The sequence below is a fragment of the Lepidochelys kempii genome, chromosome 7, assembly GCF_965140265.1.
Source record: "Lepidochelys kempii isolate rLepKem1 chromosome 7, rLepKem1.hap2, whole genome shotgun sequence".
Lineage (NCBI taxonomy): Eukaryota > Metazoa > Chordata > Testudines > Cheloniidae > Lepidochelys > Lepidochelys kempii.
In genome coordinates this window covers 39,949,588-39,970,359 of record NC_133262.1, presented here as the reverse complement: position 1 = coordinate 39,970,359, position 20,772 = coordinate 39,949,588, and the positions used below count along the sequence as shown (strand labels likewise).

The 20,772-nt window shown below is 42.7% G+C and overlaps 1 protein-coding gene across 9 annotated transcripts in view; it reads left to right on the top strand.

The window, feature by feature from the left end:
• The window catches only part of SLC6A11 (solute carrier family 6 member 11), a 279,091-nt gene that overhangs the window by 245,673 nt on the left and 12,646 nt on the right, over positions 1-20,772 (top strand). For all 9 annotated transcript variants that reach the window (XM_073352322.1, XM_073352324.1, XM_073352321.1 and 6 more), the window contains 3 exons: positions 737-861; positions 4,094-4,206; positions 6,237-6,374. In XM_073352322.1, coding sequence (XP_073208423.1) covers positions 737-861; positions 4,094-4,206; positions 6,237-6,374 — 376 coding nt within the window. The remainder of the gene's footprint in view (positions 1-736; positions 862-4,093; positions 4,207-6,236; positions 6,375-20,772) is intronic.

The following is a 20,772-nucleotide window of genomic DNA, read 5'->3' as shown; positions in this document are numbered from 1 at the left end:
TCTGAAACAGACTGGAGGCCAGATTCTCAGCAGGTGTAAATTGGCATAGTTCTATTGCTGATCCACTGGGGACCTGGCCACAAGTGTCATTTTAGGAAAGTCACCAAACGGTCATTGGACTGGAACAGATAATTATTTGCTTTATATACTGAAATATTGACTAATGTCATGTCTACACCATTGAAGATCTCATGGCACATTTTGTAAGACTAGGGCTTTGCTCCAGAGTCCTTTGCTATATTTTTCATTAGGCATTTATGCCTCTGTCATTTTCATCCCAGTATGGCTTCTTTTTGGTGGCAAGTGACTGCTGTACATGTATAATTTAGAAAGGGCTTTGGGATCCTCTGGAATAAAATGCATTCTAGAAAGCTAATGAAGTAAATTGTCATCCAAACCTTTTGAGGTGTCCATTTCTTCCACATCTTTTTACGGTTTTACTGAAAAAAAAGAAACAAAAAGAATGGGGTAGAACAACAGACTTCATATTTAACCAGCTACAATTACAGCAAGAGTTGGAAGCCATCATCCTGCTGACAGGTATACACATGAGTAAATTTATCAGTGTGACTATTCTTGGGCATAAGATTATTCACATGCATAAGTATTTGCAGGATTAGAGCTTAATGACGTGTCTCTGGAGTTTTGGGTTATGTTTGTTTTACTGTGAAGTCTGATTTTAAAAAAAAAACCCAGCCACTAAAGATAAAATGAAGGTTTTTGGCTTATTTTTCAGGGACTGCATTATGCTCTGCTGCTTGAACAGTGGCACAAGCTTTGTTGCTGGTTTTGCTATCTTTTCGGTCCTTGGTTTCATGGCTTATGAACAAGGGGTGCCCATAGCAGAAGTTGCAGAATCAGGTAAGTTTCATAAGAAGATTTCATGTGGGTATACACAATATGCATGATTGTTGGTGTTCATAAAGTTTGTCGGGATACTCTCTTGCTCTCCACTAATTAGATAGGTTAACATTGATCCAGGCTGCATTGTCTACAGTTTAGAAAGATGCTGTTATTTTATGGCAATGCTACTAATTAGAATGACTGCTTGTAAAATGTGCACTGGTATCAATGTAATACTTTTGTGGTCACATATCTATATGTGAATAACATTAAAATTATCATAGAAAGCAGCAAAATCCAGGAAGTTAAGAGGCCAAATCCTGGCTACATTGTGCCAACAAGTTGCTATAATTGGACAGCCAAGGATTGTTATGGGGAATTTCCAGTACATTATCTCCACAACCCACTCTGGCCTCTCATCCTGTCCACTTTTGTCCCACCCCGGTTGAGCTATATAGATGAGATAATTCTCCACAAACTTTCCATATAAGAAATCATTCAGATTTCTTGTAAATTAGATGGACCAAAATACACTGAATTGTTTGCTTCTTTTTATAAAAGAATCAGTTTTATCATTATCAAAAGAGCAACAAGCCAGATCCTCAACTGGTGCAAATCTTTGTAGGTCCACTGAAGTCCTGCTGAACAAATTGATTGATACCATGAAGTTCTCATAAGCAAACTAGAGAAATGTGGTGTAGATGAAATTACTATATGGTGGGTGCACAACTTCTTGAAAGACCATATTGAAAGAGTAGTTATCGGGAGGGGAGGTGGGGGGAATATATCTAGTGGGGTCCCACCTGGGTCTGTCCTAGGTCTGGTACTATCCAATATTTTCATGAACGACATGGATAATGGAATGGAAAGTATGCTTAACATTTTTGAGGCTGACCCAAGCTGGGAGGGGTTGCAAGCACTTTGAAGGACAAGATTAGAATTCAAAACCACCTTGACAAACTGGAGAATTGGTCTGAAATCAACAAGATGAAATTCAATAAAGACAAGTGCAAAGTACTACTCTTAGGCAGAAAAAAATAAAATGCACCACTACAAAATGGGGATTAACTGGTGAGGCAATGGTACTGCTGAAAAGGATCTGTGGGTTACAAATTGGATATGAATCAACAATGTTAAATGATGCAGTTGTTAAAAAGGCTAATATCATTCTGGAGCACATTAAGAGGAGTGATGTATGTAAGCCACAGGAGATAATTCTACTCTATTCAGCACTGGTGAGGCCTCAGCTGGAGCACTGTGTTTGGTCTGGGCACCATACTTCAGGAAAGATGTGGAGAAATTGGACAGAGTCCAGAGGAGAGAAAAAAATGATAAAAAGTTTAGGAAACCTCACCTATTAGGAAAGATTTAAAAAAACGGGCATGTTTAGTCTTGAGTAAAGATGACTGAGTTGGGACATAATAACTATCTTCAAATATGTTCAGAGCTGTTATAAAGAGGATGGGTATCAATTGTTCTTCAAGCCCACTGAAGGTAGGACAAGAAGTAATAGGCTTAATCTGCAGTGAAGGAGATTGATTTTAGATATTAAGAACAAATTTCTAACTATAAGGATAGTTAAGCACTGGAACAGGCTTCCAAAGGAGGCTGTGTAATCCCTGTCTTTGGAGGCTGTTAAGAACAGGTTAGATGAACATCTGTCAGGGATGATCTACTGTACTTGGTTCTGCCTCAGCATGAGGGGATAGACTAGTTGATCCCTCGAGGTCCCTTCCAGCCCTACATTTCTGTGATTCTATGATTTATACCTGCTGAGGATCTGGCTCTATATTTCTAACAGTTGATTGTATCTCTTAATGCTATCAATGATCATCCATCAGGAAATATGCAGTTAGGGGATTTGGTTGATGCCTATACCATCCAGAAAAGAGCATCTTTGTTTACTATGCTGAGCCCATGAGATTTTCAAGATTACTGGACGATTCTCTCTCTACATTTCACAAGTATTGTTGCTTGGGCTTAACTTGTAGGAGGAATCTCAACTAAGACTGGCAGTGTAGTAGTTCTTGTTCTAGGTCTGGAAAGCCACGGACTCTCTAAGGATCACTTAGCACCCAGTCAGAACAATGTGAATGTTGGGTCTCTCCAGGAGGAGAAATGGTCTAATGATGGATTCGTCAGAAGGAGAAATGGACGGAAAATGAATTTAAGGAACTGGGTCAAGTATAACAAGAAACTTGTATAGCTAATAACATTCACTGATATTGCTATGGCAAATATATGTTATTTTTTTCCCTAGGATGACTGGTTTAGAATGACTAAACTAGATAGTGCAAGGCTAACAGAATAGAAATGCCACTGGAAATTACAGGGGCTTGTAAAATACCGTATTAAGTGAAATAGCTGTAGTATGCTCATGGTCTGATTATAGCAGCACTATCTCTGCTATCATTGCAGGAATGCATAAGTGCTGCACTAGCTTTGTGTCTGTGGTTTAATGGGGGCAAGAGTGAATGGGTGAATAGTTTAATGAGGCAAGAGACTGCAATTGCGGAAGGGTGAGGACAAGAGATAGACTGAGCAGAAGGAAATGTCAAGATGTTGGTGAAAAACAGCATGAGGGAGAGAGCAGGTGCACATTTAGCTAGGCTGGAGAAGGGATCATTGCTGTTCAAGCTGTTCTATAAAAAAGATGTCTGTATATAGGTTACTTAATACATAATGTGCCAGCAGATGGCACTCAAGGCTACATAGCAATATTCGTAGGTTTTGCGGAACCAACAGAAGTTGTGCTTGCTGTGTGCTGCAAATGGCTTCCGACATGCAGTTCTTAACATTTGCCATGGTGCCACTCAGTACAGTTTCAGACAAATTGTTCTTTTAATGCTGAGCAGGGTTATCACAGAATCGCTACCGCCAAATGGTGACCCTGGCTGTTCGCCTGCACAGGGAAGCCAGAGGGTGCAAGGAACAGAGCTGTCTCCATAGAACCACAACCCCCTCACCCCAGTGCTGCACATGTGGGCAGGAAGTGGGGGGAGCCTTCATTTTGCCCCTGCAATCAGCCATCTGGCACAGCTGAGCTGACGTTTCAAGGGAAGTAATCTGTGCCTGGTATAAGGCTGGTGGAGAGTACGTCCCCCCACATCCAACAGTTGCTAAAGCATTTATAGCAGTGCATTTTTAATTGAAGTCTAGCATGCTCTCTTTTATTTAGCTCTTCACATCTGATTTATCACATGAGGAATGTTAAAGTATAAGCAATTGCATTTCTTTGCTTCCTTTTCAGGACCGGGACTTGCATTCATTGCCTACCCAAAAGCTGTCACCATGATGCCTCTTTCTCCTCTATGGGCAGCTTTGTTTTTCATGATGCTAATATTCCTTGGATTAGATAGTCAGGTATGAATCAAACATCACTTAAAAAAAATGTTGGGTCAGATTATCAGCATATTTACAGCTGCATAGCTTCTTTAATGTCAAGGGAGCTATGCCACTTGGTACCTGATGAGGATCTGGCACTGTTTAAAGCCTCTATTTCAAGTTTCTTATTTGATTATTTTTTTAAAAAAAAGCAAACCTGTACAATACTGAAGATTCCTTTATTATTAATTGTAAGCAATGATTCATCTGAGTTCTGCTTTTAATATTAATGTCAGGATGGTATGCAATTTCATCAACATTCAGTAGAATTTACAATACTGTTCAAGTCCACTAATTGTAAAACAATGACAATGGTATGTGTTTCTTTTCAAACCAACATGCAAGCCATTTTGATCACTGAGGAGAAGATACTGAAAATGAAAGTGCTTATGCTATACCTTCATATTTCAAGATATGATGGCAAGAAAAATGTAAATATGTAATGCAGCAAAGTGACAGCACTATAGCCATTGCCCAAGTCTATGTAATTATAGAAAAATTGCACAAGAGTTGCTTCACCAGACATATTGTACAGTAATGAGTGCCTCAATGCCCCTCTGCTATGTACACTGGCCAAACTGGACGGTCGTTACGCAAACGAATAAATGGACACAAATCAGACATCAAGAATTATAACATTCAAAAACGAGTAGGTGAGCACATCAATCTCCCTGGACACTCAATAACAGACTTAAAAGTGGCAATTCTTCAACAAAAAAGCTTCAAAACCAGACTCCAATGAGAAACTGCAGAACTGGAATTAATTTGCAAACTGGACACCATAAAATTAGGCCTGACTAAAGACTGGAAGTGGATGGATCACTACAAAAAGTAATTTTCCCTCTGCTGATACTCACACCTTCTTGTCAGCTGTTGGAACTGGGTGATGTCTACCTTCATTGCATTGACCTTGTTAGCACTACAAAAGTAATTTTCCAAACCGGATAGTCATCCCTCTTGATATTCACCCCTTCTTGTCAACTGTTGAGAATAGGCTACTTCCACCTTAATTGAATTGGCCTCGTTAGCACTGACCCCCCCACTTGGTAAGGCAACTCCCATCTTTTGATGTGCTGTAATATATATACTGCTTACTGTATTTTTCACTCCATGCATCTGATTAAATGGGTTTTAGCCCACAAAAGCTTATGCCCAAATAAATTTGTTAATCTCTAGGGTGCCACAAGGGCTCCTTGTTGTTTTTGCTGATATAGACTAACATGGCTGCCACTCTGAAACCTGTCATAGTATCCAAGTAATCTGCATATCTGATTCAGGAGATAAGTCTGATTGTATGCTGTACAGTGAAACTATGTGGTGTTTTGTTTTGTACTGCACTTCAGGATCATTAAAATTAATGTTTCATAAGGTCTACACATTTCCAAGACGCAACTTGATGTAGCAGAACGCAAAAGGGACTGGAAATTACGAACTTCTGAGTGCTGCTGTCAGTTCTTTCAGTGACGCATTGTCTGGCCTGTGCTGGGACATTTAACCACTCTGCTTAGTTTTATTTCATCTGTAAAAATGGAGAGAAACACACTTACCAACCTCTGCAGGCTACTGAAGATAAATAGCTTAACACTTTGACGATTACAGTGCTGCTTAAGTGCTGCTTATTATTCTTTTAAGTGACAGTTCAACAGTTGCACTGAGTGTGCAATTCCTCATGTACACTCATCTCAACTTTGGGGCACCATTTAAGCCCCATTGAAGCACATGTTTTAAAGACTTAAATATTGTGCTGGGCCTGTGCTCCACAATGAATTTCACTATGAGATTATGATAGTTTTTACTTTTTGGAATTTGGCTTTGGCCTTGAAAGCCATAGGTTTGGACTTTTTGACTCTGAAATTTTGTTCTTCACTTTAAACAGTATCCTTGGGGATTTTTCAGTCTCTCTCTTTGATGAGAATATAGGGGGGAACTTGAAGGGGTTTTTAGCAAATCCAATTCCCCTGAGTAGAAGAGATATGTATCTTATTTGGGCTTTTTGTTATTTCTTTCAGTTTGTGTGTGTTGAAAGCCTTGTCACAGCTGTGGTGGATATGTACCCAAAGATTTTCAGAAGAGGATACAGAAGGGAACTGTTGATTCTTGCTCTTTCGATTGTGTCATACTTCGTTGGCCTAATAATGTTAACAGAGGTAAGATGCCCTTTGTTTCTTTTCAAAGGTACAGCCAAGAAAACAAGTTGGCTATTTTTAACCATGACATACTCCAGGCATGAGCACTTGAGATGAACAAAAACTGTAATGTTGGTCAAATGAGTACAAACCGTTTAAGAGACTGTTCTTAACTTTTGTTCAAATCTTTAACTGCACCTGGAGCTCAGCAAATATTGTAATCAGTGATGCATAGCCATTGGCAGGCCATCTATTCTACACCTCCCATCCATTCACAGGGATTGTTGTTTCTCCCCGATCACTCTGGGCTGAACCAATCAGATATGAGGGTATTTGTTACTGACAGCCAGGAAAAGCCAGCCACCTTCTTGGGAATAAGAGCAGTGGTATATATAACTGAGAAAAACTAAAAACGAAATTAGTGGTAGCTTAAGCGCATGCTTTATTTAAGCACATGTATAGTCCCTTATAAGTCAGTGGGACTACTCACGTCCTTAAAGTTCACTATGTGCCTCAGTGCTTTGTTGGACTGTGGCCTGGGTATGCAGCTCTAAGCGCCTGTTTAGTCGTGCCCTGCTGATCAGAATTCCCCATGTGCTGCAAATTGGTTTTGCCATTTTGAAGTTCTGCTAAAGGAACCTGTTGACATTAAAAATATCTTCAAGGCATCACTCAAATCAGGTACTGACCATATAGTAAATGTGTTCTTGCTTGTCATGGCTATTACTTTAGTGAATATAGATGATATAGATCTACTCTCTGGCTGGTCAAGATAACAGCAATAAATAAATCTTGGGAAAAGTGAAAGGGTTTGGGGTTTTTAAAAACCTACTTCGATTCACAGTCTCTGACAGTGAGTTCTTTTACACAGAAAGCCTCACTGTCTTTTATCCCATACACTGTCAGGCTGAGCATTCCTCTCCTCCCTAATCCTCTTCCTTCCCCAAAGCAGGAGTCCCACCTGGGTACATATTTGCATTGCTGACCCATGCCGGAGTCTGTGCCACTAAGTCTTCATCGCTGTTACACACTACTCGCAGAAATAGTACCAAGTAATGACCCTGACCCAGAGATGAGATGCAGTTGCATGGCTATGGCTAGGGGCTGAGACCTTTTCTTGCTCTTGACTCTCCTGCAAGGAGGTGTGGTGGTCAGGAGGGTGAGCTGCACCCTTTGTACATATAAGAGCCTCTGGTTTGCATGTAGCTCTGGATTGTGCAATGATATATTTGTCCGCTCTGTGTATTATTTCAGTGTTCTCATGGCCAAACCAATGCACAGAAACAATAACTATGTGTTCTTCAGGTGGTGCCCACTCCGAAGCCCACAATGGGAGCTTTCCCATCGACTACAGTGGGCTTTGGATCAGGTCCAGGGATACTATCACTTCCATCCCTAAAGGATGTTGGTTGGCACCACTCTTTGTGTGTGTGTTTGTTTCGATTTATCTAGTCTGTTTAATCTGGCTATGATGCATTTCTAATGCATCCATTGATGTTGCTAATACAGACTGAAGGCATTCCAGGAAGTAAAGTTATGTTTGAACTGGGAGAAAGTGGATGATGAGCTTGGTTTGCTCCCTGGGCATATCTACACTGAAGTCAAAGGTGTGATTGTAGCTCAGGTAGGCATATGCATGCAAGCTTTACTCTAGCTAGCATGGCAAACAACAGCAGTAAAGACATGGTAGCACAGGCTTCAGCGTGAGCTGCCTGGAGGCTGGGTACATATTTATGTTACTGACCCATGCCACAGTCTGTGCCACCAGGTCTTCGCTGCTATTTTTAGCTCTGCTAGCTAGATTAAAGCTAGCGCAGGTATGCCTATGTGAGCTGCAATCACACCTCCAATTACAGTGTAGACGTACCACTCAGTTCTTCAGTAGGTCACCAGCTAGTAAATCTGTTGCTGTGGTTGCTGTCTAATGTACTCAAAGCAGGTGTATTAATAAGAATTCCTACTAACTACTGGGAAAGTTCATGATGCTCAGTAAACCAAGGAAAAAATAGCATTTGCCCTTGTATCTGACTAGAAATGGTTATCTTAATCCGATTCCTCTGGGAAACTTTCAACCGATCAACTGGAATGTCAACATTAATCATGATGCTTTACTGTAAAACCATTATTTGATCACTTCTGTTACAATGTGTCCTAGCTTATCTGTATTGTAACTAATTATAAATACAGTGAAAATACTGAGTACACTACAACTGAACCAGGCAGCCAATAAAATACAAATTAATCGCTACCCAAGAGCAGTTATGCATATGCAGTAGAGGTTTGTTAATGTATTATGTGATTTAGAATGTTGCAAACATCAGGAGAGAGGCCATCAATCACCATTTCTTAGCCTTTCAGTTTCTTTGGAAGAATAACAAAGCGAGAGTGCTTTAGAAGTTGGCCATTTTCTACAGATAATGACAAGTTTGTTAGGGAACAGATATCCAGAGTCTGTGCCTCAGCTTGTCAACACTTGAAGAACATACTGAATCAAATTACTGCTATTAGGCTAATTAATGGTTCCATGTGTCAGGGAATTATTAGCTTAATATAGGTGGAAAAAAAGTGATTTTTAAAAATTTGTTTTATTATTCTTTAATACAAAGTCCCTGTAGTGACCAGTTAAAGATTATTTTTGGTGTTGTTTAAATGCCTCTGTTCAAGTGTACACTGTTTGGGGAAGTTGCCCCGCATTCTGATATCAGCTGACACATTAGTTTGGGAGGCTTGTACTTTTGAGCTCTAGTCCACTTTGGCTTTTTTGATCCTTGACTTGAGTGACACCATGAAGTTGTTCTTTAATGTCCACAAGGTACCTTGAGCAAAAGCTAAAGGTAACCAAATAAATTCACAGCACAGAGTAAATCCTTGGAGAGAATTCAGGCTGTCAAGTCAGTCTGCTCATTCTGAGTTCTCAGTGCGCTAAAGCCCATGATGCCACTACTGATTATCACTCCTGTTTCTCATTTCTTTTGGCACTAAATAACTTCCAGACACTTTATAAATTTTCAGAGGACTGTTTAGTTCCTTAGTTTCACTTCCCTATAAGCATGCATACAGTGTGTGTTGTAATTGAAAGGCAGATGATAGGCTGGATTGTGGCTCACAGACAACGTAGCCATCCAGAATACCTCCACAGACCCTTGGGAAGCACACTGAGCAGTGGTTCTCAACCTTCCTTCTTCAGGTGACTTGCCCAAGGTCACAGGAAGTCTGTAGCAAAGCCAGGCATTGAATCCACGTCACCGGAGCTTCAGGGCAGTGACTTAAACAAACATGCACCCATTCTTCCCTTATGGCACCTGCTCCCGAATTGCACCTGTGCCCCCTTCCTCCATGGCCAGTTCTAACCCCAATTTTGTCTCTTCCTCACACATACTAGCCCCAGATTTCCTCTCCTAGGGCTTGGGAGTCAGGAAGCACCCAACCGGGTTGTCTGATTTGTTAGAGCTGCGGGCCAGGTCAGCTGCTTGGGGCTGACTTATAGGGCCTCTCTAGTGTGCCAGGTTAAGCAATCCACTTCTCATGGCTGGAGAGAGATGGCAGCATTTTCACACGTCTCTTCGGTGTGTGCTGGGTTGTAGGAGTCTGTGCTGCACTGGGGAAGAAGCAGAAGGAGCAGACGGGCAGCTGCAAGCTTGCGGTTGCTGTCTGGGAGTTTGGCTGCACGGTGCAGCGAGGAACACCATGTGGTGCTGTTGTGCTGAATTCTCAGGCAGAGCCTGCTATGGAAGCAGCCTCTCAAGCATCCCATCCAGCTAATCTTTCACCCCTTTGTGCAGAGAGCAGGCACAAAGCCTAAGCACCTTTTAAATGGGTGACTTGGGAATTAATGTTAAATTCATTGCTCAAGAGTGAATTTTACGCTCCGTTTCTAGATGCTGGAGGATTTGGAATGGAGCAGCCCTCCAGACAGCCTCAGGAGCTAACCCGCCAAGCAAATGCCCATTTTGCAGCGGCCATTGCTGGCCTGAATTCATTGATGTAGATTATCTTTGTTGCTTATGACTAGGGAATTTTGGAATATTCCCTCCCACCCCACCTCACATACATACACAAATCCCAGATATGGCTGCAACTTTCAGGAAGTATCTAGCTACTCGCACCATGGACCTGCCAGCACCAATGGACAATCAGAATGGCAGTGATCCTGCACCAAACTGTCAGCATGAAGGAAAGAGAGGGCACAGTTTTGTGACGTAGCTGTAAAACTTCTTCAGCAAGACTTTAAAGCCCACAGACTATTATTGTCTGAGCAAGGGGCTTCAAGCCTGAATGCTTATTCCTATTATTGCTCTTCCCTCCTCCTTATTCCTGACATCTATAAACATATGGGCTTTTTTCATCAAAAAGGCACTTCCCTGTTCCTTCAAGGGGCAGATCAGTGACTGGGGCACCAGGAAAATTTTTAGTGGAAGAAGTAGCAGAATCTTTATGACTGTGAGGCTGGGTAACCCAGGAGATCGAAGGTTGTGCTACTGTTTCTGAGGTGGTTAATCCAAGTCTTTGGTGCCATGACCAAAAAAGAAAGACAGAGAACGGGGAGAACTACTTGAGTTTTTACCATATTCCCCTTAGAACAGAGTTTCCTGCCAAAGTTTTCAGGCCTTCCAAATGAAAATAAAAAATCCTCATCAGACAGTTGGGTGCTCAGAACTATCTGGGAGAGTCTTCTCAGAAATTTCCAAATTTCTCATCTTCCTCCATTCTGTCACCCCTTCTTCTTTGGGACCAGCAAGCAGGCAGTGAAGGACTGACCATGTGCAAGCCCATTTCTGCATAGGGTCCAGGCCTTACTGATAAAGAGATTTCATCGTTCTACAGGGAAGCTGGTCACAATATTCCTGCATTTCTCAATATTGTGGACCAGTTACCAATTCCAGGCAATGCTCTTTATAGTTTCTCCTGTGCCTTGCTTTCTTACAAGTCTGATGGTATCTCTGATGGCCAGTCTGTGACAGGAAAGTAACAGAGGACTTGTTGATAGCCCACTCATATGAGATATTATCTGCATATACTGATCAAACCTTCCAACTGTTTGACTCCCTCGTCTTCATCATCTGTTTACAGAAAGGAAATCCTTAGTACTCTCTCAGGATCTGGCCCACCGTTGGGCATTCTACCAGACATTCCTGGTTCTAGTCCAGTTGCCCCAAAAAGATTTCACAATGTGTATTTCTTCTGGAAGCACCAAGTATTTGTCCGCCAGGGACTCTAATACTTTGTATGATAGTGACTGTTTGTGCAAACAATTCCATAGTGGTGATGCACCTCTATTCTCCACATATTATCTTGATTTATTAGTGGATTTTCCAGAATCAGTGCACCTCCAAGGGAGCTCAGAAAGACCCCATTCAATTCTAGTCAAATGGTTATCTGAGGAAGCTCATCACTAAAACTTACTAGAGTTGTAAGTAGTTAAGAAGGTGATTCTCTCTCTATCCTTTAAGATTCCTTCTGGATTTGGCTGCCAGGGGCGTGAAAAGCAATGATTGGACCTCCATGGCATACTGGCAGCTCCATGCTACAAGAACAAAGTACAAATTAAAACTACTAAATTAAGCAAGTGAAATTCACTTGCTTCTGGAGTGGGAAGTTTTGTGGATTATTCATGGTTTATGTTGGAGGTTTACAGTAGTGTCCACTGCCTCTGGGGTGCTTTCTAAGCCCTGATCAAGGACAGACTCCGCTGCAAAGAACTCACAACATAGGGCATTTAAGATGCTACATTCTCAAGCAGTTAGAATAAATGTAGTGGCCCAGGCACCCATAGTCTCTCAAACGCCTAATGATGTCAGTTCAGCGTCACTGAATCTCCTAGTCCTTGAGAAATGTCTATGCCAGGATCCTGTCAAACTGCCAACCTACAGCATCTGAGACTCTTGGCAAGGAACCTGGGAGGTTTTGCCTTGTAGAGGATGAATAATCAGCAGAACGTGTGGACTTACTGCTCAAATCTAGAAACTATCCACAAATCTGGGCATTTCAGAGGATTCTGAGAATGTGGTCCTAATGGTGTTCTTAAAAGATCAGGAAACCCATTTTGTCTGACAACTAGGGATGTGTTGGAGTTTCTTTTAACTGAGCTTTTGAGTGGGTCTTGAATTCAAGCTTCCTGAAGGTCCAACTCTGTGTTAGAGACCTTATAGAATATTCTTCCAACATCTAGCCCTTCTTTACAGCATTCTCACATTTCCCAATTCCTTAAAGCTGTGTCTCTGCAGAGATGTGGTCAGAAGAGTAGTAGAATGATTTGATGCTTCAGGTAATCTCTGATACTGCTTTTTTAAATATACAGAGTCTTCCCCATACTTTCTATAAATATGTTTTCCTTTAGTAAGTACTGTGACACTGGCAGACCAGGTGCCAGCTGACGCCAAGGCCCTGAGGACTCACGTGAACACTGGCCAATATATAGCTGGAAATTATTCTGGCTCACCTGTGTGTTAGCACTGTTTAAAACAGATGTTAAGTTTATAAGAATGTGTTTAGTGTTTAGATTTTATGAAATGCTTGTAGGATGCTACATATATTGATCTCACTCATAACATCTGTACCCTGTGTTATAAGGATATATTAAGGGTAGGTCTACTCTTAAACTGGTGCAGGTGTGCTGCTGTAGCAGTTCAGTGAAGATGCTACTAGGCTGAGAGGAGAGCTTCTCTCACCAGCATAGTATATCTACCTTTGTGAGAGGCAGTAGTTGTGTTCATGGGGGAAGCCCTCCCGTCGACGTAGCACTGTCTACACTGGGGGTTAGGTCACTATAACTGCATCACTCAGAGGTTTGATTTTCACATCTGTGAGCGATGTAGTTCTGCCCGTGGAAGTTTGTAGACCTGGCCTTAGTGTTTGCCTTATAAACCTCTGTAACGGTAACTCGCCAAACAGGAAAGAAGCATTAACTCATGTAAAACACTGAAGGTATTAGGCCCTTCCCACAATAAGGCTCACTGAAACCAAATGAGCCATTGTGAAACATCAAAGAACAAAGATTTTGTTGATTGCCCCCCATACACCCCAACACCCATGAAGAGGAGATGTGCTTATGGACTCATTCCATCAGCTTGCACTCTCGGGGAAGGGAATAAAAGTCCCCAACAAGGAGAAACTGTAGCTCTATGCTGCTTGACTTTGGGAGGGCAAGATTTCTAAGCATAAGCAAGGGATCCCCAACAGCTGAGCCTGGGTTAGTCCTAAAGGACATATGGAGCTTGCATATTACAGCAGCTTCTATCACCTTTTGAAACCTAAGATGGCAACTCATAAAATTTGATTTTTAATTTTTGTTTTTGTGAAAGTGAAACTCTCTTCCCCACCCCCACCCCCAAAAATCATTTTGAATGGACAGAAACTTTATGGTGGATTCAGAGCAATTTTCTTTTTGAGTTTTTTGTTTCAGTTTGGTCATTTTTGGGTGTCTTTCCTGGGTGTGTGTATTTAATTGGAAAAATTTCAAAATGGAATGCTGTTTCATGAAACTGGCCAAAATGAAATGTTTCTACTAGGGCTGTCGATTAATCGCAGTTAACTCTCGTGATTAACTCAAAAAAATTAATCACAATTAATCTGTTTTAATTGCACTGTTAAACAATAGAATGCCGATTAAAATTAATTAAATATTTTGGATGTTTTTCTACATTTTCAAATATATTGATTTCAATGACAACACAGAATACAAAGTGTACAGTGCTCACTTTATATTATTATTTTATTACAAATATTTGCCCTATAAAAACGATAAAACAAAAGAAATAGTATTTTTCAATTCACCTCATACAAGTACTGAAAGTGCAACTTACAAATGTAGATTTTTTTGTTATATAACAGCACTCAAAAACAAAACAATGTAAAACTTTAGACCCTATAAATCCACTCAGTCCTACTTCTTGTTCAGCCAATCACTAAGACAAACAAGTTTGTTTACGTTTACGGGAGATAATGCTGCTTGCTTCTTATTTACAATGTCACCTGAAAGTGAAAACAGACATTCGCATGGCACTTTTGTAACTGTCATTGCAAGGTATTTACATGGCAAATATGCTAAACATTCGTATGCCCATTCATGCTTCTGCCACAATTCCAGAAGACATGCTTCCATGCTGATGACGCTCATAAAAAAAATGTGTTAATTACATTTGTAACTGAACTTCTTGGGGGAGAATAGTATGTCTTCTGCTCTGTTTTACCCGCATTCTGCCATATATGTCATGTTATAGCAATCTTGGATGATGTCCCAGCATATGTTGTTTGTTTTAAGAACACTTTCACTGCAGATTTGACAAAACACAAAGAAGGTACCAATGTGAAATTTCTAAAGATAGCTACAGCACTCGACCCAAGGTTTAAGAATCTGAAGTGCCTTCCAAAATCTGAGTGTGACAAGGTGTGGAGCATGCTTTCAGAAGTCTTAGGCCTTGTCTACACTATGAAATTAGGTCGAATTTATAGAAGTCAGTTTTGTAAAAAGCATTTTTATACAGTCAATTGTGTGTGTCCCCACACAAATGCTCTAAGTGCATGTAGTCGGCGGAGTGTGTCCACAGTACCGAGGCAACCGTCGACTTCTGGAACGTTGCACTGTGGGTAGCTATCCCACAGTTCCCGCAGTCTCCGCAGCCCATTTGAATTCTGGGTAGAAATCCCAGTGTCTGATGGGGCTAAAACATTGTCGCGGGTGGTTCTGGGTACATATCATCAGGCCCCCCTTTCTTTCCTCCCTCCCTCCCTCTGTGAAAGCAAGGGCAGACAATCGTTTTGCACCTTTTTTCTTGAGTTACCTGTGCAGACGCCATGCCATGGCAAGCATGGAGCCTGCTCAGCTAACCGTCTGTCTCCTGGGTGCTGGCAGACGCGGTACTGCATTGCTACACAGCAACAGTTTATTGCCTTTTGGCAGCAGACAGTGTAGTATGACTGTAGCCATCGTCGACGTAGTCCAGGGTGCTCTTTTAACCGATCTTGATGAGATCAGGGGCACCTGGGCAAACATGGGAGTGACTCAGCCAGGTCATTTCCCCTTTAAGTTTCGTCTCATTGCGATTCAGTCCTACCGGCAGTGCACTGTCATTTTTCTCCTCCCTCCCGCCATGAAATCAACAGCCTGCTAAACCCAGTTTTGAGTTCTACCTTGAGGTTTTGAGTTTTATCCTTGAGGGGGCCATTCTGTTTTTCACAAAGCCACCCCCTTTGTTGATTTTAAATCCCTGTAAGCCAACCCCGTAAGCCATGTTGTCAGTCGCCCCTCCCTCCATCAGAGCAACGGCAAACAATCATTTTGCACCCTTTTCCCTGGATTGCTCGAGCAGGAGCAGACGCCATAGCACAGCAAGCATGGAGCCCGTTCAGGTCACCGCAGCAGTTATGACCATTGTAAACACCTTGCGCATTATCGTGCAGTGTGTGCAGAACCAGCACGTGAAAAACCAGGCAAGGAGGTGACGGCAGCGCGGTGATGAGGACATGAACACACTTTTCTCTAAAACCGCGTTCCCCCACAATTTGGAGATCATGGTGTTAATGGGACAGACTCATGCCATGGAACACCGATTCTGGGCCCGGGAAACAAGCACAGAGTGGTGGGACAGCATAGTGTTGCAGGTCTGGGATGATACTTAGTGGCTCTGAAACTTCCGCATGCGTAAGGGCACTTTCATGGAACTTTGTGACTTGCTTTCCCCTGCCCTGAAGTGCAAGAATACCAAGATGAGAGCAGCCCTCACAGTTGAGAAGCAAGTGGCAATAGCCCTGTGGAAGCTTGCAACACCAGACAGCTACCGGTCAGTCAGGAATCAATTTGGAGTGGGCAAATCTACTGTGGGGGTTGCTGTGATGCAAGTAGCCAACGCAATCACTGAGCTGCTGCTATCAAAGGTAGTGACTCTGGGAAATGTGCAGGTCATACCAGATGGCTTTGCTGCAATGGGATTCCCTGACTGTGGTGGGGCCATAGACGGAACACATATCCCTATCTTGGGACTGGATCACCAAGGCAGCCAGTACATAAACCGCAAGGGATACTTTTCAATGGCTCTGCAAGCACTGGTGGATCACAAGGGACGTTTCACCAACATCAACATGGGATGTCCGGGAAAGGTTCATGATGCTTATGTCTTCAGGAACTCTGGTCTGTTTAAACAGCTGCAGGAAGGGATTTACTTCCCAGACCAGAAAATAACTGTTGGGGATGTTGAAATGCCAATAGTTACCCTTGTATCCTTGTAATAGTATACCCCTTAATGCTCTGGCTCATGAAGCCGTACACAGGCACCCTGGACAGTAGCCAGGAGCTGTTCAACTATAGGCTGAGCAAGTGCAGAATGGTGGTAGAGTGTGCATTTGGACGTTTAAAGGGTTGCTGGCGCAGTTTACTGACTCGCTCAGACCTCAGCGAAACCAATATTCCCATTGTTATTGCTGCTTGTTGTGTGCTCCACAATCTCTGTGAAAGTAAGGGGGAGACGTTTATGGCGGGGTAGGAGGTTGATGCAAATCGCCTGGCCGCTGAATACGAGCAGCCAGATACCAGGGCAGTTAGAAGAGCACAGCAGGAAGCAGTGCGCATCACAGAAGCTTTGAAAACCAGTTTCATGACTGGCCAGGGTACTGTGTGACACTTCTGTTTGTTTCTCTTTGATGAAAACCCGCCCCCTTGTAATTCCCTGTAAGCCACCCACCCTCCCACCTTCGATCACAGCTTGCTTGCAAAGGAAATAAAGTCACTATCGTTTAATTGATTATAAAAATAGGGAGATAACTCACAAGGTAGCCCTCATGGGGTGTGGGAGGAGGGTAAGAGGGAAGGAAAAGGCCACTTTAAAACTTGTTGAATGCCAGCCTTCTGTTGCTTGGGCTGTCCACTGGGGTGGAGTGGTTGGGTGCCCGGAGCCTCCCACCCCGAGTTCTTGGGCATCTGGGTGAGGAGGCTATGGAACTTGGGGAGGAGGGAGGGCAGTTAAGCAGCGGCTGCAGTGGCAGTCTGTGATCCTGCTGCCATTCCTGAACCTCCACCAGATGCCGGAGCATGTCCGTTTGATCCCGCAGTATCCCTAGCATTTCCTCATGCCTCCTCTGATCTTTCTGCCGCCACCTCTCCTCACATTCATCGGCCACTTTCCTGTACTCTGCTGTTGTGTCCCTCCACACATTCTACTGAGCTCTGTCAGTGCCGGACGACTGCATGAGCTCAGAGAACATTTCATCGCGTGTGCGTTTTTTTCGCCACCTTATCTGAGATAGCCTCTGGGATGGAGGAGGGAGGCTTGAAACATTTGCAGCTACTGGAGGAATAAAAGGGAATGAAGTATTTAAAAAGATACATTTTACAGAACAATGGCTGTACGCTTTCATGGTGAACAACACTATTCACATTACATAGCAAATGTGATTTTGGTACAAGGTCGCATTTTGCATCTTATATTGAGTGCCTGTGGCTTTGGTGTTAGAGATCACACACGCAGGGCTGAGCAACACAATTTGGCTTACAGGCGGCCATGGTAAGCCATAGCCTTTTGGCTTCTGCAACCTTCATAACAGCAGCCCCCTCCTTTCCCATACCAAGCAAAGCCCATTGAGTTGGCCATTTACTGCTGCAGTCTTCCTGTTAACGTGCAGCAGAAACCAAACTAACCCCCTCCCCGCATCCAGTTCTCTGGGATGATCACTTTTCCACTCCCCCCACCGCCTGGCTGGTATCAGGGAAGATCTCTGCTAGCCAAATGCAAACAGCTCAGTGCCAATGGTCCCCCCTCCCACCGTGTGGCTAACTGTGGGGAGGATTTATTTTCAGCCACAGGCAAACAGCCCAGTAGGAACAGCCACCTCTGAATGTCCCCTTAATTAAATTCCCCTATTTCAACCAGGTTACCATGAACGATATCACTCTCCTGAGGATAACACAGAGAGATAAAGAACGGATGATGCTTGAATGCCAGCAAACACCGGGACCATACGCTGCCAGGCTTTGTCATGCAATGATATCAGATTACTTGTTACTAGCATGGCGTGGTAAAGTGTCCTACCATGAAGGATGGAATAAGGCTGCTCTCCCCAGAAACCTTCTGCAAAGACTTTTAGAGTACCTCCAGAGGAACTTCATGGAGATGTCCCTGGAGGATTTCTGCTCCATCCCCAGACACGTTAACAGACTTTTCCAGTAGCAGTACTGGCCACGAATGCATCCCAAGTCCTCAGGGCTACTTAATCATTAAAAAATGCTTGCTTTTATAACATGTATTATATTTAAAAAGGTACACTCACCAGAGGTCCCTTCTCTGGCTTCGTTGGGTTGGGAGGTTATTTCAGTCAGGGTGATAAAAAGATCCTGGCTGTCGGGGGAATGGTATGCTGTGTGCTCTCCCAAAGCTCGTCCTCCTCCTCCTCATCTTCCCTATCTGCAAAATCCTCAGCTGTGGCAGAGAGTATCCCATCCTCAGAGTCCACGGACAGGGGTGGGGTAGTGGTGGCGGCCCCCCCTAGAATTGCATGTAGCTCAGCATAGAAGTGGCATGTCTGGGGCTCTGTCCCGGAGCATCCGTTTGATTCTTTGGTTTTCTGGTACGCTTGTCTGAGCTCCTTAAGTTTCACTGTGTTGCATCCCTGATGTAGCCTCTATCCCTCAAGGCCTCGGAGATTTTTTGAAATGTTTTGGCATTTCGTCTTTTGGAACATAGTTCTGATAGCATGGATTCCTCTCCCCATACAGCGATCAGATCCAGTACCTCCCGTTCAGTCCATGCTGGAGCTCTTTTTCGATTCTGGGACTGCATGGTCACCTGTGCTGATGAGCTCACCTGGCCAAAGAGGAAATGAGATTCAAAAGTTCCCGGGGCTTTCCCTGTACACCTGGCCAGTGCATCCGAGTTCAGAGTGCTGTCCAGAGTGGTCACAATGGTGCACTGTGGGATAGCTCCTGGAGGCCAATACCTTCGAATTGCGTTCACACTAACCCTAATTCAAAATGGCAATGTTGATTTCAGTGCTAATCCCCTCGTTGGGGAGGAGAGAAGAAATCGGTTTTAAGAGCCCTTTATGTCGAAAAAATGGCTTCATTGTGTGGACGGGTGCAGGGTTAATTCAGATTTAACGCTGCTAAATCCGACATAAACTCATAGTGTAGACCAGGCCATAAAAGAGCAACACTCCAATACGGAAACTACAGAACCTGAACCACCAAAAAGGAAAATCAACCTTCTATTGGTTGCATCTGACTCAGATGATGAAAGTGAACATGTGTCAGTCTGCACTGCTTTGGATCATTATTGAGCAGAACCCATCATCAGCATGGATGCATGTCCTCTAGAATGGTGGCTGAAGCCATATGGGGCATATGTATCTTTAACATATCTGACGTAAATATTTTGTGACACTCGCTACAACAGTGCCATGTGAACACCTATTCCCACTTTCAGGTGACATTGTAAACAAGAAGCGGGCAGCATTACCTCCTGCAAATGAAAACAAACGTATTTGTCTGAGTGACTGAGCAAGAAGTAGGATTAAGTAGACTTGTAGGATCTAAATTTTTACATTGTTTTATTTTTGAATGCATATTTTTGTACATAATTATACATTTGTAAGTTCAACTTTCATGATAAAGAGATTGCACTACAGTACTTGCATGAGGTAAATTGAAAAATACAGTTTCTTTTGTTTTTTTATAGGACAAATATGTGTCATCAAAAATAAATATAAAGTGAGCATTGTACACGGTGTTCTGTGTTGTAATTGAAATCAGTATATTTGAAAATGTGGAAAACATCCAAAAATATTTAAATAAATGGTATTTTATTGTTTAACAGTGCGATTAATCATGATTAATTTTTTAAATCACTTGACAGCCCTAATTTCCACTTAGTTGAATTCAACCTGAATTCACGAATAGTTTTGCAGCCTCAAAAATGTATTTTTCAGCAAAAATATTATTTGCCAAAAAATATTCTCCCAGCAATAGTACAGAGAGGGGGTTACAAAAAACAAAAGAGTCTTTGTTCTGGGAGGATGAGGAGGAATAGCTTAGTTGTAAGGGATCATGGAGCACAAGATGACCACTTCAGAGAAGGAAAAATTACAGGCAGGCTAGTGAATTTTACTTCTTTGTGCCATGTTAGCTTGGCACAGTTGTACTACATACTTCAGCTAATCAGGGAGGACCATTTAAAGGGATGTTATGCATGGATTGCATGCAATGTTTAATTTGTAATGAAAGAGGTGCTGGGGCTCAAGCAATTCTTTTACATTCATAACTGATGCAGCAAACCCAGAGGTGTCGGGGCTATGAACTGTCAAGCATAGAGGTGCCAGGGTTTGACCCTGGCACAAATTAAGCCCTGCTTGTATGCCACCAAAGCCCAGAAAAAAACGACTTCTATTGGCTTGTGCTTTGTAGATGCCAAATGAAGATTTTGCTGCAGTAGGACCC